This window comes from Channa argus, chromosome 4 (genome assembly GCF_033026475.1).
Source record: "Channa argus isolate prfri chromosome 4, Channa argus male v1.0, whole genome shotgun sequence".
Classification (NCBI taxonomy): Eukaryota; Metazoa; Chordata; class Actinopteri; order Anabantiformes; family Channidae; genus Channa; species Channa argus.
The window spans coordinates 13,898,144-13,926,044 of NC_090200.1; the positions used below are offsets into that span (position 1 = coordinate 13,898,144).

At 39.7% G+C, this 27,901-nt stretch overlaps 4 protein-coding genes across 7 annotated transcripts; all 4 read right to left on the bottom strand.

Annotated features, from left to right (window-relative positions):
* Nucleotides 1-318: 318 nt before the first annotated feature.
* On the bottom strand, nucleotides 319-4,614 carry islr2 (immunoglobulin superfamily containing leucine-rich repeat 2). Of its 2 annotated transcripts, none has more exons than XM_067503061.1 (2): nucleotides 4,447-4,614; nucleotides 319-3,643 (listed from the first exon to the last, which is right to left on the bottom strand). In XM_067503061.1, exons 1-2 carry the CDS (start codon nucleotides 4,585-4,587, stop codon nucleotides 1,490-1,492), a joined length of 2,295 nt encoding a protein of 764 aa, XP_067359162.1. In that variant the 5' UTR covers nucleotides 4,588-4,614; the 3' UTR covers nucleotides 319-1,489. The 2 variants fall into 2 exon arrangements, with proteins under 2 accessions (XP_067359162.1, XP_067359163.1); XM_067503062.1 differs by having other exon boundaries at nucleotides 4,330-4,574.
* A 2,209-nt stretch (nucleotides 4,615-6,823) lies between these two features.
* On the bottom strand, nucleotides 6,824-8,794 carry LOC137126372 (semaphorin-7A-like). Its single transcript, XM_067503070.1, has 5 exons — nucleotides 8,711-8,794; nucleotides 8,405-8,517; nucleotides 7,973-8,118; nucleotides 7,759-7,817; nucleotides 6,824-7,676 (listed from the first exon to the last, which is right to left on the bottom strand). Exons 1-5 carry the CDS (start codon nucleotides 8,736-8,738, stop codon nucleotides 7,255-7,257), a joined length of 768 nt encoding a protein of 255 aa, XP_067359171.1. The 5' UTR covers nucleotides 8,739-8,794; the 3' UTR covers nucleotides 6,824-7,254.
* A 3,119-nt stretch (nucleotides 8,795-11,913) lies between these two features.
* Nucleotides 11,914-15,068, bottom strand: LOC137126371 (immunoglobulin superfamily containing leucine-rich repeat protein 2-like). 2 transcript variants are annotated; one of them, XM_067503069.1, is made up of 2 exons: nucleotides 14,871-15,068; nucleotides 11,914-13,550 (listed from the first exon to the last, which is right to left on the bottom strand). In XM_067503069.1, exon 2 carries the CDS (start codon nucleotides 13,539-13,541, stop codon nucleotides 12,375-12,377), a length of 1,167 nt encoding a protein of 388 aa, XP_067359170.1. In that variant the 5' UTR covers nucleotides 13,542-13,550; nucleotides 14,871-15,068; the 3' UTR covers nucleotides 11,914-12,374. The 2 variants fall into 2 exon arrangements, with proteins under 2 accessions (XP_067359170.1, XP_067359169.1); XM_067503068.1 differs by lacking the exon at nucleotides 14,871-15,068 and adding an exon at nucleotides 14,015-14,821.
* Nucleotides 15,069-16,242: 1,174 nt separating this feature from the next.
* On the bottom strand, nucleotides 16,243-25,838 carry LOC137126369 (semaphorin-7A-like). Of its 2 annotated transcripts, none has more exons than XM_067503064.1 (14): nucleotides 25,477-25,838; nucleotides 24,988-25,127; nucleotides 23,988-24,029; nucleotides 23,781-23,876; nucleotides 23,108-23,210; nucleotides 22,800-22,910; nucleotides 22,413-22,555; nucleotides 21,486-21,664; nucleotides 20,513-20,621; nucleotides 19,759-19,954; nucleotides 19,453-19,565; nucleotides 19,020-19,165; nucleotides 18,806-18,864; nucleotides 16,243-18,721 (listed from the first exon to the last, which is right to left on the bottom strand). In XM_067503064.1, the coding sequence occupies exons 1-14, from the start codon at nucleotides 25,595-25,597 to the stop codon at nucleotides 18,300-18,302; spliced, it is 1,980 nt and encodes a 659-aa protein (XP_067359165.1). In that variant the 5' UTR covers nucleotides 25,598-25,838; the 3' UTR covers nucleotides 16,243-18,299. The 2 variants fall into 2 exon arrangements, with proteins under 2 accessions (XP_067359165.1, XP_067359166.1); XM_067503065.1 differs by having other exon boundaries at nucleotides 24,988-25,165; nucleotides 25,477-25,601.
* Nucleotides 25,839-27,901: the final 2,063 nt, after the last annotated feature.

A 27,901-nucleotide genomic window follows, 5' to 3' on the forward strand; every position in this document is an offset into this window, starting at 1 on the left:
ATATTATGATGCTATATCTTGTTATGCTGAGCAAACAGAAAACAAAATGAAGACAAAGAGAAGCACATTTGCCCTCCGCTCGAACTCACTAATCTACAGAGCGAAAATCACAGTTCCTCCTTCGACAGAAATTATTGAATTATGCTTCCGTAATAAAAACGCTTAAAAAAAGATGACACTTATAAGGTGTAACACGAAACGCATTTTTTTTTACATTTGAAAGTTGTTTTTTCAGACAAAATCGAAAATATTGTTGATGATATGTTTTTCGTAAAACCCAATAACCTCGGGTCAATGATAAATCGAGACAATATTGGGTATAGTTTAATATTGTTTATTAATTCCACGTACATAAAATTATATCAAAAAATCTCAAAAGGTCACTGGGTTTCTTGTTTAGTTTTACAACATAGTTCACAAAAACTCACTATGCATTAAATTACAGACAGTGAAGCCGTCAGACGCTCGCATGCGCCCTTTTGTGTTGAGGCTTCATTTAAACGTACCGTCGTAAAAAAGAAGAAATTCAGCTCACATGGCTTTACATCACATGTTGACAGTAACACCTAAAGTCCTATAGACTACACTAATAAAAACCACACAAGGAAATACGTGTGACATGCCATGGACATTTTCATTGTAAAAAGCGAGAGTAAATGCAAGCACCCGTTGATAAAGAGGTTAAAGTCGCGCATTTTTAAAGCCGTAACAACATTTCGTTGGCAAACAACCTAAGAAATCCCGTCAAGCACAGCACAACTGAAAGTGAAATTTCCTTTCTGGGCTCACGGGACAGCGGGCAGGGCGCTGCTGTGTGCGCAACGACGCCGAAACCGAATGTCTGCGTGTAAAACAATGCCATCAGATACCATCGTCCAAATCTGCGACAACAGTCAAGTGGAGCTGGAATGTCGACACCTGAGAAAATAACAATTGGCCTGTGTGAGATTTCCTTTAGAGAAAGCTCATCCACAACCTTGCACAGATCGCACATAGTTCCCTGATGCCAAGTTTGCTTAAATGGCTTTAAAAATATGGCACTTTTTTTTTTTTGCTTTGTGTGTGTTTGTGCTCTCTAAAACAGTTATTACATAGTCTTTTTTGTTTTTTTGCCCCAATTATGTTTAACCTCCGTGCCGTACCTTTAGTACAATTTGCGCCCATGCCCATATGTATCTGCCCGGCAGAAAGGGAACAGTTGTTGCTTTCCTGACAGTTTTGAGGTCTGATACGCTGTTTAAACCTGTGTTTGCCTTGTAAACGTACGTTGTTTAACCTTAAAGCAGACTACAAACGTCACACGAATCAATTCACAATCTCGGTGATTGGCGATGTACTTTCTGAGGTAAAACAAAAATGAAAAGATCCACCTTTGATTTCAGGCGCCACAGTATTTTCATGTGTAGTAATGGTGAGCGAGTTACCTGCTTGGATGTAGGCTACTTAAAAGGAAAATATTTTACAATACGCTCTCAGACATCGGCGGGGCTCAGCGGCTTGGCTGCTTGTAGTTGCCGTTGATCTCCTCCGAGATGTTGACTGCCTCCGCTCCCAGCGGTAACCTGTCACTGTACTCCGAGCCCACTTCAAACTCTTCCTGGTTGGTTTTGGAGGAGGATCCGGGGATGGACTCTGTCACTACGCTGCCCTCGGCCTCTCCCTCCGCGTCCCCTTCCTCTCCGTCGGCCTCTCCCTCCCCCTCGCCTAACTCGCTCGGGTTGAAGGTTTTCTCAGACCCCACGAAAGACGCCCTGGGATCAAAATCTCCAGACATTTGTTTCTCCATCTGATCCGGATTTTGAGCTTTCATGATCAGCTTGTAGGTCTTCCCTTGGTACTTATATAATAAATGGCAGCAGGTGGCACCGAGTAAGGGAACGGTAGCCAGACCCAGAAGGAAAATGCTGACAACCACGATGATGAGCAGGGAGGGGATTTTCTTCCTAGTTGTGAAGACTACTTGGACTTGGCAGTCCTGCCCCCCATAAGTGAGGCAGAGTGTGTAATTGGTGCCAGGCTTTAAACCGTGGAAGCGGTAGGCATTAACCCCCTCCTCTATGTTGGACCACTGTACCACGGAGTGTCCATTCCCAGTATTGACACAGAGGTAGAGCATGTCCAGGGTGGTTTTACTGGATGAAGACTTGTATAGACCGACAGGCTCTCTATTCACAGTTTGGTCCTGGCTTTCAGAGTGACTGAGATGAAGGTTAGATCTGCTGCTGGGAAGCTGCAGCGGATTGAGCTGCACTTTGGCCTCCGTCTCTGACACCTCTAACGCAATGACGCCAAAATCAAACGTGTACTGCTTCAGGTCATCCAGGCTCATGTTGAAAGCGTGGTTGGAGATGTATTCACTGCTTTCTCTCACGCCACACTTTGCAAAGGTGGGGTTCTTTGAAATGTCACCCACCTGCTCCGTGGCGTCATTTTTTGCTGATGAAATTTCAGGACGGCTCTTCGTCATTTCTTCAGCCTTGGACCAGTTGGTCACGTCATTTTTTGAAGTCTTGGGCGGTAAAGGCTTTTTAACAGCTGGACGCACCGAGTCCACTTTAGAATCGGGCACTGAGTTGCCGTCAGATTTTTTGGTGCTCGTTAGGGCCAACCTGACAGCGCTCTCTGCTTTGCCTAAATCGTTCACAGCAGAACAGCTATAATTTCCATCTTCCTTCTTGCTCATATAACGTATGATGAGAGTGGCGTTTCTAAAGACGAGGAATCGATCGTTGGTTGTTTTATCATTAATTGGCACATCATTTGCCTCCCCAGTGGAGGGCACAGGGAACACATAATTCTCATTTCCTGCAACCACCTCCCAGCTGACTTGTGGCATGGGGCTGCCTGTTGTCTCGCAATTTAAGATGACTACGACACCCTCACTAAGCTCTGTGTCGCCGATGTTGGGCTGAGAGCTTATAATGACAGTAGGGGCCTTACAGTCCAGTTTAGGCATATTTGTAACCAATGTGCCTTTCAGGTTCTCCGGGGCCTCACACACAATTAAATTTGGGTCAGGGACAGATATCTTAGTTGTTGCGATCCAGTCCCTCAGCCACTCCAGGCTGCAGGAGCACGTAAAGGGGTTGTTAAAAATCTGCAGGTGGGACATAGAAGTGAGCGAAACGAAGGTGTCCTGCACGATTGTGGTGAATTTATTGTTGTTAATACGCAATGACCTCAGGTCTTTTAATGTGTAAAAGGCGTCCTTTGGAAGGTTCACCATCTCATTGTTGTTCATTTTCAGAAGTTGCAGAGCGGTGAGGTTGCGAAGATCCTCCCACGGAAAGTTCACAATTTTGTTGTAGCTGATGTCCAGGTTGCGGAGCTGAATCAAGGGGGCTAAGGTGTCCGTCTCAATGGTAACGATCTCATTGTGGGCCAGCCAGAGAGAGGTGACCTGGGTGATGTTGATGAAGGTTTTGCTTTTCAGGAATTTGATCTTATTGGCAGAAAGGCTCACGGTGGTAACGTTGGAGGGAAGACCCACTGGTACCACCAACAGGTCTTTGTAAGCACAGTCCGCAAACTGGTGGGCAAATTTATCCTGGCAACTGCAGAGCTCAGGGCAGCAATGCACACTACTCGTCAGAGTAGCCATCAAAGCAAGGAGCTGTAGGAGCGTTTTCGCCATTTTCTCCACCTGCAAATATCAATTAACACACATGAGCCGAATAAAACGTTTTATGAGATGTCTGCGTGGTATTGAGTGTATCAGTTAAACTAGCGGAAATGTACTGAGAAAGCTCTAAAGTGTTTCACTGAGTAGCTTATGCTCTTTAAAGGGCATCAATTAGCTCTTTCGTGCAACTTAAAAATGCATAACAAACTAATAAAATGAAGTGCCAAACAACAACACAAGATGAATACTACAATTGGTCCTCCTATCTGCGTATATTTACAGAAAGCATCACAGGCAAAGTTCCGCTTTCTTCGGATGTCATTTTGCTCTAACCACATCATATAAAGCATCACGTATTATTTCCGTACACTTAGACAAACACGCGCTTTAAAAACCCTGCCCATTTGCTGCCTGTCGTCTTTGCAGCAATTTCAGGACCGGACGGACTCTCCGGGTCTGAGCGCGTTTACGGTGCGGACTGAGTGGCACTGTTAATGGTGCTGAAATACTTTATTTTCTCCTCACTTTCACCAACAGTTAAACTGCAGTGCTTCCGCCGTATTGTAGCTTTCTGTACCAGATGCACCTGTTATTCATCGGAATTGCAACTGACCTACAATTTGTTTCACTTCGCTTTTATCTGGATACTGCTAAATAACAGTGTTTTTAACCTTTTCGTAACATCCCTAACTATTAAATCTTCTTACCTGTCCAAGCGTTTACTTCAGTTCTGTTGGATTTTTTAATCCTCTCAAACAAGTTTAATGGTCGAAAAAACTCGAGTCCTCAAATGTTGCACATCCGCTCACATGACTTTTACAGACCTGGACAGCGTTGAGAAAGGGCGGTGGTGGGAACATTTTCCCGGTGAGTCTCTGTTGCAGTTCGACGGCGCTTTTTTCCTCTCCAGCAAGTGTGGCATCCACTGCGCGTCCCCGCCGCGGCGGAGCGAGAAAAGGAACCATGAACGCGCAGCCTCTCCCATCTCTCTCCTCACTATTAAAGATACAGAAGCTCCGAGTCCCCCCACCCTCAAAGAAAATTCATAATTTAGGATCCCATGATTAATTTAGTATCCCGACCCAAGCCCATAATCTTTGACCTCATTCGGATTGGCTAGAGCGTATTTTCTTTAATTAAACGAGTTTCCAAACGCACTGATGTATTTTAGCTTTAGATCTGTCTGCAGAAAAAAGTTCTAAAGATGCAGCTTGATTTGCAGTTTATATTTAATAGATTGATAAAACAAAACAAAAACAAAAAAATACTGAAATGAGTTTAAATTCCAGTTGGAGAGCACCGAAAACATACGTTACATTAACAGTTGGATTATCTGATTGCATTTTAATGCAATAGCGCTATGTCACACATTAAATTATTTCTAAGCTTAAGAGAATATATCACGACCGAAAATGGCACACAAAACTTATGCAAACCACTTTAAAATAAAGCACTTAATTTCTTAACCAGATTTTCTTAACGAGAAATTTGTGCATACGTGCATGTTTTTGTGACTAATTCCTTGGTTTGTTTCACATATATGTAGTTTTAAATGATCATCACTTGTCATTATGTTTAAACGGCCCAGTCTTGCGGAATTGGTGTAGGTTAGTGCTTCAGGAGACTTGTTTGCTGCTTAAATGCTGCCATCGTCTGGTGTAGTACAGCAACTCACCATGTCTCAATCACTTCCTCATTACAATGCGTAGGTAAAATACAAAAGAAAAATATTAGAAGACAAGTTCATGAACCCAGATACAGGTTTAGGAAGTTGGCAAGAAAGTTTATCAAAGTAAAACTAATGAATCTTATCTTGCCCAGTAGCACAAATTACAAATTTGCTTTAAGAGCTTTAACACACTCTGTCCTTAGAGAGAGCAACAATAAATATTGTACAGGGAAAAGCAACATAACTCATAAAAATTATGGACAATCAGAATAACACCACCATAGATTGCAGATTTTTTGTTTTTTTTACTTGGCAAAACCTGACGATATTTAGTTCAGAAGAATGATGCAGCATAAAACATGTGATTGGGCACTAATTTTAAGACTTATTGTTTATTCATTTACTTTAGTCAAGGAATCTTTAAGTCAGTTGTTCAATTTATTTCTTTTTAAAATTGACAATGCAAAGTTGCCATAGGGTTGTGATTGTGAACATTTTAGTCCGTCTAGAGAACAGTGATCTCTGCTTTTGAAAGACTTCAGCTACAGACTGAATCTGCATCATTCAACAAGCCATGTAAATTACAAATTCTTACAAAATTAAACCTATTTTAAATACATATTTTTGTTTCATATGTGATGCTGTTTGATTTTCATTTACAAGGTGTAGTTCTGTGACTTTTCTTGCCTTGCTTTGAAACAATAAATACCTCTGGAACTTGTATTCCCTCCATCAGAAGTTCCTGTCTGAGGACTACAACAGGAAGTCATGGAATCACAAGGCTAAAGTCTTCTGGGGATCAAAGTTTATTTAACCTCATATCTGAAAACAACAGCGAGACCACAAGCTTGTTCAAACCACCATGATGCAGCATTAGGGCTCACAGGTGCTAAAAGTACCTTAGAGAAGACCTTTAGAAAATCCTATTAGAGATTTTGTGGTAAATAGTATAGAATCCAAGGGTGCTACGAGACCACTTAACATATTTTTGTTTTCATTCTACAGTGGAGAGGGCCTGGGTTTATTTATACATGTTGACTCATAGCATGAATCATGTAGACACAAGGCTGACCACAAGGCTTGAGAAGAAAAAAAACAAAAAAACAAATGAACCATTGTAGACATTATGTGGAGCCACCCCTTTGTTGGTGCACTATTGTCTATGATGCAGGTTCAGGCCAAAGTGTTTGTCAAAATATGTGGTGTTAGATGGAGCTGTTTGTGGGAAGAATGATTTTATTTATATTTTGTACAGAACATACATCTGTCATTGTTTTTCTGGAAGTGTAGAGGCTTTGGATCCAGGAATAGGACAGCTTAAGCTAAAGATCTTTACAGCATTGTCTGTGCCATGTCTGATGAGGATCCCACCAAGGACAAATAAATTACTAAATAGAATAATTTGTAAACATAAATGTAAATTACTTTTTATCTAATAGTTAGGAAGTGAACATTATTGTAAATTATAGTATTTATAAGAAAATATATTTTATATTTAATTTGTATAACATTTTTGCTTAATGTAGATACAAAACTAAATGGTGTTTATATGCTACAAACATATTTAACTTAGTGTTTAAATACTTTATGTTTGAAGATGAAGACTAAACTTTTACATGAAACATTTGTCCATGTTAAATAATATTCCCAAAGGTTAGGCAGATATTGCTCCGTAATGGCCTGTAGTATTTGTGATATCAACTATTGTTACATATCCTCACTTTCATATAAACAATGTCAATGAAATATCCAATAAAAAAAACACAATCGGTCCTCACTGCACTAAACTGACCAGAGTTGAAAATAACTAGAGGAATAGAGGAACTCTAAATTCTTTGACCTCTACTGAAACAAACGGCTGCAAGCTGGTTTACAGACATACAGTGCATGGATTACTGTAGTACTGGAGTTATGTGATAACTAAAGAGCATTCAAACAGAAGGTAAATAGTTTTTAGTGCACACTATCTGAAAATCTCCAACACTACTGCAGTCAGTCCAAGTGTGATCCATGTCACTTGTGGCACATCAGCTGATGCATGCTTGCATTCATAAATATTTCTTGCCATATTTTTATCCGGGGTCACTTGCTCTTCTTTAAGCTGATAGCGTGTCAACACTCTAGTGTAGCCTCTCTCTTTGGAAATGCATTCATAGGTGCCATAGCTGTCTTGTGTCATGACAGGGATGAGGTGCAGGCAAATGGACTCCATCTGCAGACAAGGGCTGCTCTGACCGTCGTGCGCCCATGTGTACTCAGCATGGTAAGAGTCAATATTACACGACATATAGAAAGTATTATTCAGGGGGATGTAATGAACTATGGTGAAATGAACTGGTGATTGTGAAACCAAGTCCCGTTTGATCCGTGTTACTTGCTTCTTTTCTAAAAGAATTAAAAAGAAAATGAAAATATGAACAAAAATTTAAAGGCTTTATCAAGTTTTTAGTAGAAAAGATAAAATTACCTTCTACTAATGAGAGGCACCCAGCTATTTGTCCATCCATGACATTCTGAATGGCCCCGCTGTTAACAAAAACAAAACACAATTTATATAAAATAATTTTAGTGAGAGATGAGTTACCTGGATGTTGTCCTGGTGATCTTTTTTAAGTTTTTAATTGTAACTTGAGTTTCTTAGCGTGCTCTAGAGTCTTGGTACAAATGATCTCCACACTTACGGGACAGTCGGGGTGCATCCAAACTGGGTCCAGGCGCAATAAGGGTCCCGGGCAAGAACGCAGTCTGCACAGGAAGTGTTGTACTCTTGACATCTCTGGAGGTCCACAATGGAGATTTTCTCTGAAAAGCCCAGGACTAACTTTTTCTGAGAAAACACAGATACAATTATAATTTTACTGTAACTTGCAATAATAGATTTTTAGTTCCATGTGTGCAGTGCAATACGCTGTAAACACAATTTACTCTTTAAAAGATGTTGTGGGGAAAATATTGGAAAAAAGTCGCCTGTTGACACATTCGGAGTAACATTAGTATTAATTTGAACTTGTGTTTCTGGCCACCTGATGTATGTCTTCTTAGCCCACTTTTTGGTCTCCACCCACCAATTAAGCTAAATGACGTTTAGAAATAAGGTTTTAAATGAGCTGTACCTTTTTGGAATCAAGCTTCATGGATTGTATGGAGGAATTGCTGGAAACTTGTGTTTCAGAGATGATGAAAGGTTCGGACCCGGCCTCTAAGACTTTATGGATCTTCCCAGAGTCTGATGAAACAACATACAAACAGCAAACTGATATGTTGCCATTTTAGGAAGGCTCCTTCAATGGGTTATATTTTTAGCCCATTGTTCCTTGAAGAGATTGTGCACAGTGCATCATTTCAAGCCAAGTAAACAGGGGAAAACAAAAGGTACAAATGTCAACTAACAGCTAAATTTATTCACAAACAAAACATACCAGTGGCTAAAAGAAGGATGTTATACATGCGCTGGTCTGCGCCTTGGACCTGATCCAAAAAATGGGGCTGTGTGGTGCGCGCAGTGAATCCAATCAGCCATTTCTGGGTAATCTCTTACAATATTGAGTACGGCAAGTGGCAGGCTCTTGCTGTTTTTTACACACTGAAAGTTACATAGATATGGAATCATTTTGAATTCAAAGCTAGTCTGGACAGTGTAGAAAATAGCAACAAAAATGAAATATTTACAGAACAGACAGGTTAAGCTTTCAGCTATACAAAAGTGAGGCCATATGCGGTTGTATAAAACAAATAGATGGAAGGCAGGGGTGGGTTGTTCTGCAAAAGAAAAAATAGCCATTCGGTTTGTAAATTGTTTGAGCATAGGGAGGAAGCTCTGCAGCTCTATGTGTCGCCCTTTAGTTTCCCAATAACTGGGCTCAACTCAAACAAACCTCATGCAATACACTAGAGATGGAAACACTGAACCACACTTTATGACATACAACATGCAGATACACATTTTCCACTTGTCCCTGCCATTTATGTAACATGCCTGTTTTGTTTTGTTTCCAACGCTATGTTCATACTCCGGCACATGTGACATAAAGTGGATTGCACAGTGCCAACCAAAAATGTGAACAGCAGTACCTCTGGATATTGAGGGAGGGTCATTAAAATTCAGAAGGAAAGCAGGCAGCAGAACTTATGTCTGGATGTATGATAACTGGGTTTCAGGTGGGTAAATTATACAAGTCTATTAATGTTGTGATGTGTCCCATGAGGTAACTGTGAACAAAGCTAATATGGGAACCAAAGAAAGCATTTTTGAGTATTCGGTTGTTGCAGGACAGCATAGAAACAAGACTGCCCAGAAGATATTCAAACTACATACAACACCTTCATGGGACATCAGATGAGATGATACTAAAGTTACCTCATGGGACACATCACAACATTAATAGACTTGTATAATTTACCCACCTGAAACCCAGTTATCATACATCCAGACATAAGTTCTGCTGCCTGCTTTCCTTCTGAATTTTAATGACCCTCCCTCAATATCCAGAGGTACTGCTGCATAGAGGTCCCCCTCTGAAAACTGTAGTGAGAGATCACATGAGGAGGAGCAGAAATGTTTTTATTAGTGAGGAGGTTTCTGTGATTCTGTAGCTCAGTTGGTAAGGCAATTGACCATGGACCACAGGGTCAGTGGTTCAATCCCCGCTCCTGGTTACAAGTCGAAGTGTCCTTGGGCAAGACACTGAACCCCAAGTTGCTCCTGGTGGCTCATTGGTGTGTGTGTGTGAATGGGAAGCAACATTGTAAAGTGCTTTGGATAAAAGCACTATATAAGTGACTATTTACCATTTACAGCTCTGAATCACAGTTTTAAAGCTTTAATAACAATTACGTAAGAGGCTACACTGTGCTGTACATACCAACTATGAGTGATAGGGAGTTCTGGGTGTAAATAAATGGAGAGATGCCAGTCTCCTCAAAACTTTCCAGAGCTTCATGAGACTGATTGTTCACTGATATAAACTGTAAGACCACAGAAAGTCAACACTCAAAGCAAGCTACCCAACACACCCACTAAATAACTAAGCAGGACTGCCTAATAAGAGTTTAATCAGACCCACAGCCCCTCCAACAAACTGTGCTGTACATACCAACTATGAGTGAGATTGTCCCCTCAAAACTTTCCAGCCCCTCCAACAAACAGATCCGTGCTTTCATCAGGTCCACCCTGCATTCTGTGTATTTGTCCTGCTTTTGTTTTTTCCTGTGGTAACTGTGTCTTGAAACGTTAGGTAAATTAAGAGGTGTTTGTATGAACGTATCAATGGCATCACATAACTGCTGTTGAAGTTTTTGCCTTTGAATTTTGCCTAAACAAGTGTTTGTTTACAGCTATTGGGAACAAAAAGGCCAAGAGACTTTTAAATGAGCATTTCGGCAATGAATATAAGATCTTTGTAGCCTGCTGACAGCTGAAAGCTGATGAGAGTGAAGCGCTCAACTCATTTGCTGTTTTCCTGGCCAGTTGTGGAAATGTAAAGACAAACTTGCCTCTATACTTGCTACTGCACATAAAATTACCCAGCCAGAAAAACAGCAGTGTGTCACACAGAGATGACATGTGTAGGCAGACTGAAGTCCCACAAATAAGCAGCACCTAAAGACAGCTGCAGTAAAGGCCTGAGAAAGCAACTCGAAGGAGGAAACTCAGCATTTGGTCATGTCAGTGGGTTCCAGACTCCAGTCGTTGACTGCAAAGGATTGTCATTCAAGAATTAAAGGTAATTCGTATGTTAAGTTAATTAAGTAATTAAGTTATTTTGCTTCATTACTTATGAGCCGACAAAAATGGGATGTTTGTATGAAAATTTCTAATGAAGTCCAGAACAGCAGCTCTGCTGAGGATTCTACTTCTAAAGTTGAAAAGTAGAAAATGTCAGAAAGGAGATAATTCTGCTAGGTGTTTATTATTGAGGTCATAGTGGGTGGTGGAGTTTAACTGCAGTAGATGATACTAGGAGGTAGTTGGTTCTAATGTTTTGTCCCCCATTCATTTTAAATATGTTGACCTAAAACCTTTGGATAGCAGTGTAAATTTTAAAGTAAATTCTGGGACAAAAAAATCAATATTTTCCATATGACAATCTACAGTAATTTTGAACAATTATCAAACTGCAATAATATAAAACCTTATCAATTTAAATGATATTTGTAAAAAACTGTCAGCAGCAGTCACAAAAGCAGAACATATGAAACTCCATCATAATTAACCATTTTTACAGCTAGTATGCCACACACGTCAAACCCAATTTATCTACAATTTTCGTAATTTCTTATGAAATATAGTATCACTTCAAAATCATGTACATAAGCAACTTTCACAAAATGGGGAAAAGTCGTGGACTCAAAGAAATAGAAGGGTAATAAAGGTGCCTTCTAACATCAGGACCTTAACTTCCGAATGAATGAAGAATCGCCCCGCCCTACTGGGACATCGTCCAATCAAATGAGAAGAAGTACAAAGTTCTTCCTGTGAAAAGATGACACTTATAAGGTGTAACACGAAACGCATTTTTCTTACACTTGAATGTTGTTTTGTCAGACAAAATCGAAAATATTGTTATGTTTTTCGTAAAACCCGATAACCTCATAGTCAATGATAAGTCGAGACAATATTGGGTATATTTTAATATTGTTTATTAATTCCACGTACATAAAATTATATCAAAAAATCTCAAAAGGTCTCTGGGTTTCTTGTTTAGTTTTACAACATAGTTCACAAAAACTCACTATGCATCAAATTACAGACAGTGAAGCCGTCAGACGCTCGCATGCGCCCTTTTGTGTTTAGGCTTCATTTAAACGTACCGTCGTAAAAAAGAAGAAATTCAGCTCACATGGCTTTACATCACATGTTGACAGTAACACCTAAATTCCTATAGACTAAACTAACAAAAACCACACAAGGAAATACGTCTGACATGCCATGGACATTTTCATTGTAAAAAGCGAGAGTAAATGCAAGCACCCGGTAATAAAAAGTTTAAATCCGCGCATTTTTAAAGCCTTACGTGACGCATAACAACATTTCGTTGGCAAACAACCTAAGAAATCCCGTCAAGCACAGCACAACTGATCTGTCTAGATCTGCTGCTGGGAAGCTGCAGCGGATTGAGCTGCACTTTGGCCTCCAAAGCTCTTTTTAAAAGCTGGACGCACCGAGTCCACTTTAGAATCGGGCACTGAGTTGCCGTCAGATTTTTTGGTGCTCGTTAGGGCCAACCTGACAGCGCTCTCTGCTTTGCCTAAATCGTTCACAGCAGAACAGCTATAATTTCCATCTTCCTTCTTGCTCATATAACGTATGATGAGAGTGGCGTTTCTAAAGACGAGGAATCGATCGTTGGTTGTTTTATCATTAATTGGCACATCATTTGCCTCCCCAGTGGAGGGCACAGGGAACACATAATTCTCATTTCCTGCAACCACCTCCCAGCTGACTTGTGGCATGGGGCTGCCTGTTGTCTCGCAATTTAAGATGACTACGACACCCTCACTAAGCTCTGTGTCGCCGATGTTGGGCTGAGAGCTTATAATGACAGTAGGGGCCTTACAGTCCAGTTTAGGCATATTTGTAACCAATGTGCCTTTCAGGTTCTCCGGGGCCTCACACACAATTAAATTTGGGTCAGGGACAGATATCTTAGTTGTTGCGATCCAGTCCCTCAGCCACTCCAGGCTGCAGGAGCACGTAAAGGGGTTGTTAAAAATCTGCAGGTGGGACATAGAAGTGAGCGAAACGAAGGTGTCCTGCACGATTGTGGTGAATTTATTGTTGTTAATACGCAATGACCTCAGGTCTTTTAATGTGTAAAAGGCGTCCTTTGGAAGGTTCACCATCTCATTGTTGTTCATTTTCAGAAGTTGCAGAGCGGTGAGGTTGCGAAGATCCTCCCACGGAAAGTTCACAATTTTGTTGTGGGTGATGTCCAGGTTGCGGAGCTGAATCAAGGGGGCTAAGGTGTCCGTCTCAATGGTAACTATCGCATTGTGGGCCAGCCAGAGAGAGGTGACCTGGGTGATGTTGATGAAGGTTTTGCTTTTCAGGAATTTGATCTTATTGGCAGAAAGGCTCACGGTGGTAACGTTGGAGGGAAGACCCACTGGTACCACCAGCAGGTCTTTGTAAGCACAGTCCGCAAACTGGTGGGCAAATTTATCCTGGCAACTGCAGAGCTCTGGGCAGCAACTCACACTACTCGTCAGAGTAGCCAACAAGGCAAGAAGCTGCAGGAGCGTTTTCGCCATTTTCTCCACCTGCAAATATCAATTTACACACATGAAGCCGGGCAAATGACACTCCACACTTCAAATAACATTTTTTATGTGTGTTCTTTATTTCTTAAAGGTATTAAATTTTCTTCCCACTGATGGACAGTGACTAAAGTTTAACAAAATTAGACATTTCAAAAGAAACCAAAAAAAAAAAAAAAACCCAAAACAAAACACTAGAAGTAGAAGAATTAGAAGTTCTGGTCTATACAGTAGGATAACAACCCTCAAAAAGAATTGGACACAAATTGTAGCACAACTAGATTCAAGATTTCACACACATAAGGTACAAATACGGCAGTGGCACCTCTGTAGGGTGGAAGAAACAGAAAACATTCACAACTCTACATAGTATGGTGCTCCTTAACTTTTAAATTTCCCTTTGCTTCAAAACAATGTATCAGAAATACTAAAAATACTCCAGAAAACATTAGTTTATCTTGACTTACAGATATCACGCTGCGTGGCGTGTGTTTTTTATCCACAAGCATTTACACTCCGTGTCCAAGTACAGTGATTTCCACTCGTTGAGCGCATAAACTTTCACCTCCTATTTTTTTTTCCCGGCAGCCCTTCAACTGAGCGCAATACACCGCTGTGCTTACTGTAAGACATTGCCCTCTGCTGTTGAAACTCAGCAACTACAGCAATAACCACTAAACCACAAAATCCAGTTGACAGAATATAGGTGATTTTCACCACCTGCATAGAATTGAGTGGTTCAGTTAAACTAGCGGAAATGTACCGAGAAAGCTCTAAAGTGTTTCACTGAGTAACTTATGCTCTTTAAAGGGCATCAATTAGCTCTTTCGTGCAACTTAAAAATGCATAACATAATAATAAAATTATGTTGCAAACAACAACAGAAGATGAATACTACAACTGCTCCTCCTATCTGCGTATATTTACAGAAAGCATCACATGCAAAGTTCCGCTTTCTTCTGATGTCATTTTGCTCTAACCACATCATATAAAGCATCACGTATTATTTCCGTACACTTAGACAAACACGCGCTTTAAAAACCCTGCACATTTGCTGCCTGTCGTCTTTGCAGCAATTTCAGGACCGAACGGACTCTCCGGGTCTGAGCGCGTTTGCTGAAATACTTTATTTTCTCCTCACTTTCACCAACAGTTAAACTGCAGTGCTTCCACCGTATTGTAGCTTTCTGTTCCAGATGCACCTGTGATTGATCGGAACTGCAACTGGCCTACAATTTTATTCACTTTGCTTTTATCTGGATACTGCTAAAGATTAGCGTTTTTAATCTTTTCGTAACATCCCTAACTATTAAGTCTTCTTACCTGTTCAAGCGTTTACTTCAGTTCTGTTGGAATTTTTAATCCTCTCAAACAAGTTTAATGGTCGAAAAAAAATTCGAGTCCTCAAATGTTGCACATCCGCTCACATGACTTTTACAGAGCTGGACGGCGTTGAGAAAGGGCGGTGGTGGGAACATTTTCCCGGTGAGTCTCTGTTGCAGTTCGACGGCGCGTTTTTCGTACTTTTGGCGCACAAGGACGTCAACCCAAATTACCCACTATCCAAGTGGACAGCACATACTGTATATGAGTTTGCTTAAAATGATTCAGCTCCGTCTAGAGAACAGTGATCTCTGCTTTTGAAAGACTGCTACAGCTACAGACTGAATCTGCATCATTCAACAAGCCATGTAAATTACACATGCTTACAAAATTGAACCTATTTTAAATAAATATTTTTGTTTCATATGTGATGCTGTTTGATTTTCATTTACAGGGTGTAGTTCTGTGACTTTTCTTGCCTTGCTTTGAAACAATAAATACCTCTGGAACTTGTATTCCCTCCAGCAGAAGTTCCTGTCTGAGGACTACAACAGGAAGTCATGGAAACACAAGGCTAAAGTCTTCTGGGGATCAAGGTTTATTTAACCTCATATCTGAAAACAACAGCGAGACCACAAGCTTGTTCAAACCACCATGAGGCAGCATTAGGACTCACAGGTGCTAAAATTACCTTAGAGAAGACCTTTAGAAAATCCTATTAGAGATTCTGGGGTAAATAGTATAGAATCCAAGGGTGCTACGAGACCACTTAACATATTTTTGTTTTCATTCTACAGCTTCAGTGGAGAGGGCCTGGGTTTAATTATACATGTTGACTCATAGCATGAATCATGTAGACACAACAGACAAGAGTGTGGTAATCTACGAAAACATGTTTTACATCTTCACCTGAACTATAAATGACCTGAGCAGCAGTCTGTGAAGTCGGGTGTGGCGTGGGTTCTAGCTTAAGCTACAGACTTCATGATCTTCCTTCACATGGCCTGAGGCTGACCACAAGGCTTGAGAAGAAAACAAAAAAAACAAATGAACCACTGTAGACATTATGTGGAGCCACCCCTTTGTTAGTGCACTATTGTCTATGATGCAGGTTCAGGCCAAAGTATTTGTCATGGTATGACAAATATATGTGGTGTTAGATAGAGCTGTTAGTGGGAAGCATGATTCTATTTATATTTTGTACAGAACATACATCTGTCATTGTTTTTCCGGAGGGAAGGACTTCTAAGTAGGAATCCACCCAACCCAACCCAGGAACGACTGGGTTTGGCTATAAACACGAAGGTTAAAATTGTTCGCCGTCATTTTGCACCCTTGGAGCTAAGAATCTGAAAATGAAAGTCTGATTCAGTCGTATTGCACAGATTTGTAATGCTGCTGTTCATGTGTCCAAAGAAACAAGTTGATAATGCTCACAGAGCTCCACAATTGGTCAGCTCACAGAAAAATCTGACAAGGGATCAGGATTTCCTGCAGTGGTTCTGGAGTGATGAACAAAGAGATACAGGACAGATGGGTCATTTCTCCCCATGTTAACAAGATGTACCTATTGGTTATCATTGGAAGTGTAGAGGCTTTGGATCCAGGAATAGGACAGCTTAAGCTAAAGATCCTTACAGCATTGTCTGTGCCATGTCTGATGAGGATCCCACCAAGGACAAATAAATTACTAAATAGAATAATTTGTAAACATAAATGTAAATTACTTTTTATCTAATAGTTAAGAAGTGAACATTATCATAAATTATAGTATTTATAAGAAAATATATTTAATATTTAATTTATATAAAATTTGTGCTTAATGTAGATACAAATCTAAATGCTATTTATATGCTACAAACATATTTAACTTAGTGTTTAAATACAGTATTGTTCAAAATAATAGCAGTACAATGTGATTAACCAGAATAATCCAGGTTTTTATATTTTTTATTGCTATGTGGCAAACAAGTTACCAGTAGGTGCAGGAGCTTCTCAGAAAACAAACAAGACCCAGCATTCATGATACTCACGCTCGTAAGGCTGAGCAATTGGGCAATTAGTTGAAAGGGTTGTGTTGAAAAAAATAGCAGTGTCTGCTATTGACTGTACAAACTCAAAACTATTTTTTAAAAATGTTTTTGTTTCCAGGATTTAGCAATCCTGTGAATCACTATAATAATATTTAGTTGTATGACCACAGTTTTTTAAAACTGCTTCACATCTGTGTGGCATGGAGTCAACCAACTTGTGGCACCTCTCAGCTGTTATTCCACTCCATGATTCTTTAACAACATTCCACAATTCATTTACATTTCTTGGTTTTGCTTCAGAAATAGCATTTTTGAGATCACCCTACAAGTTCTCAGTTGGATTAAGGTCCGGGGATTGGGCTTGCCACTCCATAACATTAATTTTGACTTTGCTCATTAACTAGCGTGTTTGGGGTCATTGTCTTGTTGAAACAACCATTTCAAGGGCATGTCCTCTTCAGCATAAGGCAACATGACCTCTTCAAGTATTTTGACATATGCAAACTGATCCATGATCCCTGGTTAATTCACACCTGTTCTTTCACAGAATCAATGACCTCAGTGATTGAATACCACACTGCTATTTTTTTCAACACACCCCTTTCAACTAATTGTCCAATTGCACAGCCTTACGAGCGTGCATATCATGAATGCTGGGTCTTGTTCGTTTTTTGGTAATCTACTGCACCTACTGGTAACTTGTTTGCGACGTAGCAATAAAAAAAATATACTAAAAACCTGGATTATTCTGGTTATTCACATTGCACTGCACTCTTGGTACTGAGTGCAATACACGTACTTCATGTTTGAAGATGAAGATTAAACTTTTACATGAAACATTATTCCATGTAAAATAATATTCGCAAAGGTTAGACAGATATTGCTCTGTAATGGACTGTAGTATTTGCGATATCAACTACAGTTACATATCCTCACTTTCATATAAACAATGACCGTGAAATATCCAAATAAAATAAATAAATCCCCTCCTACTGATCATGCTGCAGCTAATATTGAGTTTTTTTCCTCTGTGTGCACTTAAAGAAAAATATGTTCTTCAAAATTGATGTGCAAATTTAACAAGGTGCTTAATATTCAAGTGTTTCTGCTCTGAAGTAAAACATTTTTCATTGACTTTTTGAAAAGGACCTCTACCAATGAGAAAAAACAGGGGAGGGGGAAAAAACATGGGTCTCTGGCCACCTCCACCCTTCCTTTAACATTGACACAATCTGTCCTCACTGCACTAAACTGACCAGAGAGGAAAATAACAGAGGAACTCAACAAACGGCTGCAAGCTGGCTTACAGACATACAGTGCATGGATTACTGTAGTACTGGAGTTATGTGATAACTAAAGAGCATTCAAACAGAAGGTAAATAGTTTTTAGTGCACACTATCTGAAAATCTCCAACACTACTGCAGTCAGTCCAAGTGTGATCCATGCCACTTGTGGCACATCAGCTGATGCATGCTTGCATTCATAAATATTTCTTGCCATATTTTTATCCGGGGTCACTTGCTCTTCTTTAAGCTGATAGCGTGTCAACACTCTAGTGTAGCCTCTCTCTTTGGAAATGCATTCATAGGTGCCATAGCTGTCTTGTGTCATGACAGGGATGAGGTGCAGGCAAATGGACTCCATCTGCAGACAAGGGCTGCTCTGACCGTCGTGCGCCCATGTGTACTCAGCATGGTAAGAGTCAATATTACACGACATATAGAAAGTATTATTCAGGGGGATGTAATGAACTATGGTGAAATGAACTGGTGATTGTGAAACCAAGTCCCGTTTGATCCGTGTTACTTGCTTCTTTTCTAAAAGAATTAAAAAGATAAAATGAAAATATGAACAAAAATTTAAAGGCTTTATCAAGTTTTTAGTAGAAAAGATAAAATTACCTTCTACTAATGAGAGGCACCCAGCTATTTGTCCATCCATGACATTCTGAATGGCCCCGCTGTTAACAAAAACAAAACACAATTTATATAAAATAATTTTAGTGAGAGATGAGTTACCTGGATGTTGTCCTGGTGATCTTTTTTAAGTTTTTAATTGTAACTTGAGTTTCTTAGCGTGCTCTAGAGTCTTGGTACAAATGATCTCCACACTTACGGGACAGTCGGGGTGCATCCAAACTGGGTCCAGGCGCAATAAGGGTCCCGGGCAAGAACGCAGTCTGCACAGGAAGTGTTGTACTCCTGACATCTCTGGAGGTCCACAATGGAGATTTTCTCTGAAAAGCCCAGGACTAACTTTTTCTGAGAAAACACAGATACAATTATAATTTTACTGTAACTTGCAATAATAGATTTTTTAGTTCTTTGTGTGCAGTGCAATAAGCTGTAAACACAATTTACACTTTAAAAAGATGTTGTGGGGAAAATATTGGAAAAAAGTCGCCTGTTGACACATTCGGAGTAACATTAGTATTTATTTGAACTTGTGTTTCTGGCCACCTGATGTATGTCTTCTTAGCCCATTTTTTGGTCTCCACCCACCAATTAAGCTAAAGATGTTTAGAAATAAGGTTTTAAATGAGCTGTACCTTTTTGGAATCAAGCTTCATGGATTGTATGGACGAATTGCTGGAAACATGTGTTTCAGAGATGATGAAAGGTTCGGACCCGGCCTCTAAGACTTTATGGATCTTCCCAGAGTCTGATGAAACAACATACAAACAGCAAACTGATATGTTGCCATTTTAGGAAGGCTCCTTCAATGGGTTATATTTTTAGCCCATTGTTCCTTGAAGAGATTGTGCACAGTGCATCATTTCAAGCCAAGTAAACAGGGGAAAACAAAAGGTACAAATGTCAACTAACAGCTAAATTTATTCACAAACAAAACATACCAGTGGCTAAAAGAAGGATGTTATACATGCGCTGGTCTGCGCCTTGGACCTGATCCACAGTTATCTTGGTGTAGTTGTTACTGCTTACAAAAAATGGGGCTGTGTGGTGCACGCAGTGAATCCAATCAGCCATTTCTGGGTAATCTCTTACAATATTGAGTACGGCAAGTGGCAGGCTCTTGCTGTTTTTTACACACTGAAAGATACATAGATATGGAATCATTTTTAATTCAAAGCTAGTCTGCACAGTGTAGAACATAGCAACAAAAATGAAATATTTACAGAACAGTCAGGTTAAGCTTTCAGCTATACAAAAGTGAGGCCATATGCGGTTGTATAAAACAGAGATGGAAGGCAGGGGTGGGTTGTTTTGCAAAGGAAAAAAATAGCCATGGGGTTTGTAAATTGTTTGAGCATAGGGAGGAAGCTCTGCAGCTCTATGTGTCGCCCTTTAGTTTCCCAATAACTGGGCTCAACTCAAACAAACCTCATGCAATACACTAGAGATGGAAACACTGAACCACACTTTATGACATACGACATGCAGATACACATTTTCCACTTGTCCCTCCCATTTATGTAACATGCCTGTTTTGTTTTGTTTCCAACGCTATGTTCATACTCCGGCACATGTGACATAAAGTGGATTGCATAGTGCCAACCAAAAATGTGAACAAAGCTAATATGGGAACCAAAGAAAGCATTTTTGAGGAAGTATTCGGTCTTTGCTGGACAACATAGAAACAAGACTTACGGATCCAGGCCTTGGTTTGGGTATGTCTTCTTCATATCCCTTGAAAGTTGAATTTTCAAATATACTTTCAATCATTCCTACTGTATAGATGCAAACTGCTGTTGAGTTCCTATAAGTAAAATAAGACATGAGAGGTTAATAAGAATCCTATTTACCTGCAGTTTCTTAATTATGTATATTACAGTACAGTAGCTCTTGTCTTGAGCAAAGATTTTGCCCATCGTTTAAGTCTATTTATCAGTTTGAAAAATAAAAAAAGACATAACCTTGCTATTGTTTTAGACGACCCGACATGTAATAGATTAAAAAGCTCAACTGGCTGCTAATTAAATGCACAGATAATGTACTCGTTGGTTACATGGACTGACCATCTGCTAAGACTAATTTAGGCGTGTCCCGTGTTGTATGACATGGGAGACAACAGTAACTTTACAGTGCTCATATGAGGTGACATGTTCAATATAATATATAATATCTTCTGCGACTCAAAAGGAGCGTTGTCTAGACTGAGAAGATAATCCTGATGATTTTATCTGTTTGGGCCTGGAGATATCTGTTATGAATACAGGGGGAATTGCATTTGAAAGAGACTCCTACCAGGCAGGGAAGATCAAATGATGGTATAATAGCATCATTGGAACTGTGGGGTTGTTGGAGCTTAACCTAATCTTTGTGAGTCCTCTGGCTTTACAGGTCTGCAATACTAAATTGCTGGAATAGCCCTTTAAGTGAAAAACTATAATCAGATTGAAATGATTAAAATGGAGATTATTTTACTTCTCAACAAGCAAAATCGATCATTAGTTTGTAATGCAGTTTGCCATTACTAAACCTATTTAGCAAAACACTGTAAAGGTCAATGTTCATTTTGTCATGAGTGCAAAGCATTTCTAAAATGCTGAGCTGTTACCATGTCAGCATGTTCCTTTTGTTGGTGCTTTGAAGCTGATAATAAAACACAGTAGTGTCTCACCAGCTGCTTGTGAAAAGGGCATAGACTCTGGTGTTGTGCCAGTCATCCGCAGGGATCACATGAATGTCTTGGAGTCGGTTAAAATACAGCGACTCTTTTGGAAACCCACAGACAAGGCGAGCCTTGAGAAAAGATGTCCACACGTTTTGGAAGAATCTTTTTGATCCACCTTCATCTACCTGAAAGAAAATAATACCGGTACATTACACCAGGAAAACAGATGCTCTTTCACTTTTTCAACAAAGTGAAATTCTTCAACTAAGGGTTATTTAATAGGGCTGTCATTACTGGAACCATGTTGTCTGTAATAAAACACCTAACTGCTTTTAGTTTCTGCAAGTCTGGTTTTACACAGAAACCAAATTAAAGAGGTATCCCAGCCAAAAACAATATTCATCCCACAGAGAAACTGCTGCTTATCTAGTCAAAAAATGTGAAAGCCTGAATTATTACAGGTAGCAGGAATGATACCACCCTGCAACAGATGGTTGTGTTATTAGTGTGGTTAAATACAATATGTGTACTTTTGTCAAAACCTGGTATCTCAAAACCATAGCCTGTCACTTTAAAGTTTACCCCAAGCAAATAATTGTTATCCCAGGAGCTTTCATTGTCCATGAGGGCACCCTGAGCCCTCAGTATGAGCATATTAATATTTCTTAGCTGATAGAACTGTAAACAGTGGCTGACGTCAAGTCTTTGTTCAAAATAAAGATTAACATAAACATATAAAAGCTCTAGTCTAACAGGTATTCAGCATTCTGTTCCCTTTGCCTGGCAGATTCAGGACTTTAAGTACATTTGAAGAAATGCGAATTGCAGTTAGCTTGAATATTTCAACTGAGCTAAAGAGGCTCTGGGGATTATAGTGTAGAAAGATGAGAGCCTCGCTGACGTGAGCAGAGTCCAATCAAGTGTTCAGTTTACCTTACAAACTCTAGCAACTCTAGAGATCCAGGGGTCAGCCTCTGGGCCGTGATCTGAGTTCTTCTCACGGAAGAAAATGTATATTTTCTCGTTGTCGGGGTCTTGCTTTCGTTCTACCCACGATGCAGAGATAAACGTGGGCTCTGTTTGAAAAAAAAAAAAAAAAAAAAAAGTAGTGTGGACATGTTTACCAAGCTCACTCCCAAACACTTCACAGCACATTCTTGCAGAGGAGTGGACAGAACTAAATAGATTACGGGTTGACTGCCCTGCCCAGATTATATAATTCCAACCACATACAACATTTTCATGGGACATCAGATGAGATGATACTAAAGTTACCTCATGGGGACGTATAACATTAATAGACTTGTATAATTTACCTACCTGAAACCCAGTGATCATACATCCAGACATTAGTTCTGCTGCCTGCTTTCCTTCTGAAATGTAATGACCCTCCCTCAATATCCAGAGGTGCTGCTGCATAGAGGTCCCCCTCTGAAAATTGTAGTGAGAGATCACATGAGGAGGAGCAGAAATGTTTCATTATTGAGGAGGTTTCTGTGATAAAGTGCCAGCTTGCCAACTATGGTATCACACATGACTAGATATGGTTACATAACTGCACAGCTCTGAGTCACATTTTTACAACTTTAATAACAATTACGTAAGAGGCTACACTGTGCTGTACATACCAACTATGAGTGATAGGGAGTTCTGGGTGTAAATAAATGGAGAGATGCCAGTCCCCTCAAAACTTTCCAGAGCTTCATGAGACAGATTGTTCACTGATGAAAACTGTAGGACCACAGAAAGTCAACACTCAACACAAGCTACCCAACACACCCACTAAATAATTAAGCAGGACTGCCTAATAAGAGTTTAATCAGACCCACAGCCCCTCAAACAAACAGATCTCTGCAGATCCATACAGATCCAGATCCAGCATTTGTCCTGCTTTTGTTTCTTTTTGTCTTGAAAGGTTAGGTAAATTAAGAGGTGTTTGTATGAATGTATCAATCCCATCATCGATAACATCACATAACTGCAGTTGTACTTTTTCCCTTTGAATTTTGCCTAAACAGTTGTTTGTTTTAAGCTATTGGGAACAAAAAGGCAAACAGACTTTTAAAGGAGCATTTCGGCAATGAATATAAGATCTCTGTAGCCTGCTGAAAGCTGAAGGCTGAAGAAAGTGAAGCGCTCAACTCATTTGTTCTTTTCCTGGCCAGTTGTGGAAATGTAATGACAAACTTGACTCTATACTTGCTACTGCCCATAACATTAACCAGCCAGAAAAACAGCACTGTGTCACACATATGACATATGTAGCACATGTAAAGGGACATACAGCAAGCAAACACTCACGAGTTTCCAACACTGTGGCTTCTCTCTGTTTGTTCCACAAACTAACAGGCTGTCTTGAAACTTCTCAATGACAGTGATGACATTTTCACAGGGCACCTAAAACACAGGTTTTGTTAGTGACACATGTTTACACAGATCGGATTCTGAATTTTATTTTTACATTCCGTTGTTAAAGCGAACATAATAGATATTTTCCCAGTTACTAACCTGTTGACACTGCTCGTGTCCTGTTGCTTTTAAAGAGAAGTTCTGTGTATAAAAATAAACACACATTTGTAGTTTGGAATAGGTAAATGAACACTGAGGAACTCTCCATCACCCGACTAACGCAACATAAAACATGTTGTTCGATCATTGTGCAAAAAAAAAGTTCTTTGATAACAAAGTTTAAAATAGCATGACTAAAAATGAAACTGCTATGCACATTTCTTCCTTACATTCTTTGGCAACACCTTTTTTTTTTTTTTTTTTTTTTTAAAGCAGAAGATCATGTTTGAGAGTTTGATTGATACAGCTTAAGCTGCTCCTATCTCAGACCAACCCATTAGTTGAATGAAGAAATGGCCCAGCTGTCTTATGGTGAATGGTCTGCGCTTATATAGAACTTTTTTTTCCCCTTTACTGATCCCAAAACGATTTCTTCTCATTTACCCATTCTCAGACACACACACACTTGCCAACACACACCGATGACAGCAGCTGTCACGCAAGGTGCTGACTTGACCCACTGGAAACAACTTAGAGTTCAGTGACCTGCCCAAATATGCTGTATACGTATACACAGGGGGCAGGGAACTGACCACTGACCACTAACCACTAACCAACGGAACTGGTGAGCGACCTTTGACACTCACTGCTGTTGCCCCTGTCTGAGACTTCTGGCATAGTCTATTATTTATGTGTCATCAGCTTGTGACGTGTTAAACACCAGCATTAATGAAGCTGCACGATAGGTGGCTTTGACACGACAGCTCTCTTAGGGACTAGGTCTGAAACAGCCATCTGTTACTAAGGCATCTAATTATGACCGGCTGAGAGTAAACCAATACAAAGCCAGCAGAAAAAAAGCTGAGTCAGTAATTTATGGTATAAGCTTAATTAAAACTACAATTAACTGCATTTACTTCAGGTTTTAAGAAAACTAAAAGATTAATAAAAAAAATAAAAAACACAGTAGTTCGAAGCGTGTTTGTGGAGAATCACCCACCTCTTTGACAGTGTAGTTATCCATGTCCAGCTTTAACACAAAGTCAGTCCCCCCAACATACATCTCCTCAAAATCCTCGTGATAGAACAGCACTGTATGATTCTGGCTGACTTGGTTTTCAATTTCACCGCTGAATGTACCTGAGGACAAAGGAAGGCTACTATTTTTAGTAGCGTACCTTTTTTTTTTTTTTTTTTTTTTTTTTTTTTAAACGGAAAGGATATTAGAGATTAAAGTGAACAACATTTAAACAGTGTATTGCTGCAGGCTAGTGTTCTCTAGCATCTAAATATCTGCCGTTTGTTCTTCAGAGCCTGAAGGTCTACTGTGTCTTATCGGGTTTAAACGGGATTTAAAAACAGGATTATCCTGCAACAGAAGGACCTAAACATCTACACTTAAATAAGACGTTTTTCATATAAATGCATCCGAAACGTTTGAGAACAATTTAACCAAGTGATAACAATAAATAGTGACAGATAAACGTACCTTTGTCCAAAAGTCTGGGAGTGTTTTTAGATCCAAGGGTCGGCGCGTCCTTCCAAACAACACTAAGAATGAACCTGAGCTCTCCAGCAAGACAAATGCACATAAAAGCGAATCGACCCATTCTGCGCTTTAACCGAGGGAGATGATTTGTTTGATGGCTCACTCAAATGAACATCTCTGCTGGCTTTGTCAGACCCTTAATAGCAAGTCCCGCCCATTAGAGCTCGCGTCCGTGACCGAAAGAACTCACATTTTAGAAAATTAGAATTAGAAATCGTTAATGTAGCGTATTTTAAACAGGTGAGTTGTGACAAACCACGGGCGTGAGTGAAGCGCAGTTCATGCACCTGTTCAAATTTGGGTAGGACGATTGAAAGGCGATTTATATTTATCACTCATGTCAGCTCAGCTGTCTCAGCTTGACAAACGCTTTTAGGGGAAGGACTGCATCGTACGCTTTATGCAGTGGGACATGTAGGGAAAACTTCTGCAAATGCTACAGTCTAATTATTATTTTTTGGATTAAACAACCTAAAGCAACGTTTGCTCGTTAGTGTCCTTAATTTAAACGAGGGTATAGATACGAGCCCTGTGTAAATGCATTTAGCAAAACAGAAATGTAATATAAAAACAAACGAGGAATATAACGCTGCTGTGGGTATAAACCCTAATCTTTATAGCTTCATGTAAATGTGTGCAAACACATACCTTTGACAGAAAGATATGCTTTATTGTAAAGTGCTCATGACACACAGAAACTGAAGACAAACAATATGGGCCTTGACATTTACAAAAATGAAACTCTTTTACATTCGAATGCAATGTAAAAAGAAGTACTCTGAATGACAGCCTCCAGAAAGTCTAGTCAAATGTCTTGCACAAAAAAGAAAAAAGAAAAATTTGATTCTTGAAAGACAAAGCAGTTTCCTGGATGTACTGACTCATCTCTCATGTGTATGTTTTCCAAAGTGGCTGATTTACCCATTTCCTTCCCCATTGTACTATCTTAGACCTTACATTTAATTTTCCAAAAATAAAAATACAGTCGGGTTCATAAATATTGGAACAATATTCTTTGGCTATTGCCCTCTGTGCACCACCACAATGAAACGATTCATGGGGTTTGACAATTATTATTTGACAATTTATTATAAATAAATTCATATTGATGCTGTGCGAGTAAGATATTTTCATGAGTTGTACATTTGCATTTTATAGCTGTTCAGTGGAGAAAAAGAAGAATTCAATGAAGAATAACTCTTTGACAACTGTTAAGGAGGAAAGCGTGTCATTGTCTAGTCAAGAGATAACTTCCATTTACCTACCTATCCAATATCTGTAATGCATTTTCCTGTATAGACTCACAGGGGGTAGGGCCTATCCCAGCTGTAATTGGGCAAGCGGGGTGATAAACTCTGGACAGGTCTCCAGTCTATCTCAGGGCTAACACAGAGCGACATACACAGACAGACAACCATTCACACTCACATTTACACCTACAAGCAATTTAGAGTACCCAGTTAACCTAACATGCATGTCTTTGGACTGTGGTATGAAACCGGAGTAAAGGAAACATGCAAACTCCCCACAGAAAGAGTGCAGACCACCGGGGATGCAAACCTCTGACTTTGAGATGATTGTATGAAAGTTAATATTATACAGACCACATCAGACTTTTCCAGTAAACACCTAAAAAATCCTGCCCAGTTCTGGAAAAAGATGCCACATACTGATGAAATCAAGATTACCTTCTACCAGAAGAATGGGAAGAAAAAAATTTGGAGAAGGGAAGCAAAAGCTCATTAGCCAAAGTGACCCATCATCTGTCAAACATGGTGGAGGCAGTGTTATTGGATGGGCATGTATGGTTGTCAATGGAACGAAATGTGATTTTCTTCACTGGCCAAATCAGTCACTTGAGCTCAACCCAGTAGAGCACTTTGTTGCTTACTGAACACAAGATTGAAGGCAGACTGAAGTCCCACAAATAAGCAGCACCTAAAGACAGCTGCAGTAAAGGCCTGAGAAAGCAACTCGAAGGATGAAACTCAACATATGGTCATGTCAGTGGGTCCAGACTTCAGTCATTTACTGCAAAGGATTGTCATTCAAGAATTAAAGGCAATTTGTATGTTTGTAATTAAGTTATTTTGTTTCATTATTTATGAGCCGACAAAAATGGGGTGTTTGCATGAAAATTTCTAATGAAGTCCGTGAACAGCAGTTCTGCTGAGGATACTATTACTAAAGTTGTAAAGTAGAAAATGTCAGAAAGGTGATAATTCTACTAGGTTATAGTACCCCTTTTCAAGGTCATAGTGGGTGGTGGATTTTAACTGCAGTAGATGATATTAGGAGGTAGTTGGTTCTAATGTTTTGTCCCCCATTCATTTTAAATATGTTGACCTAAAACCTTTGGATAGCA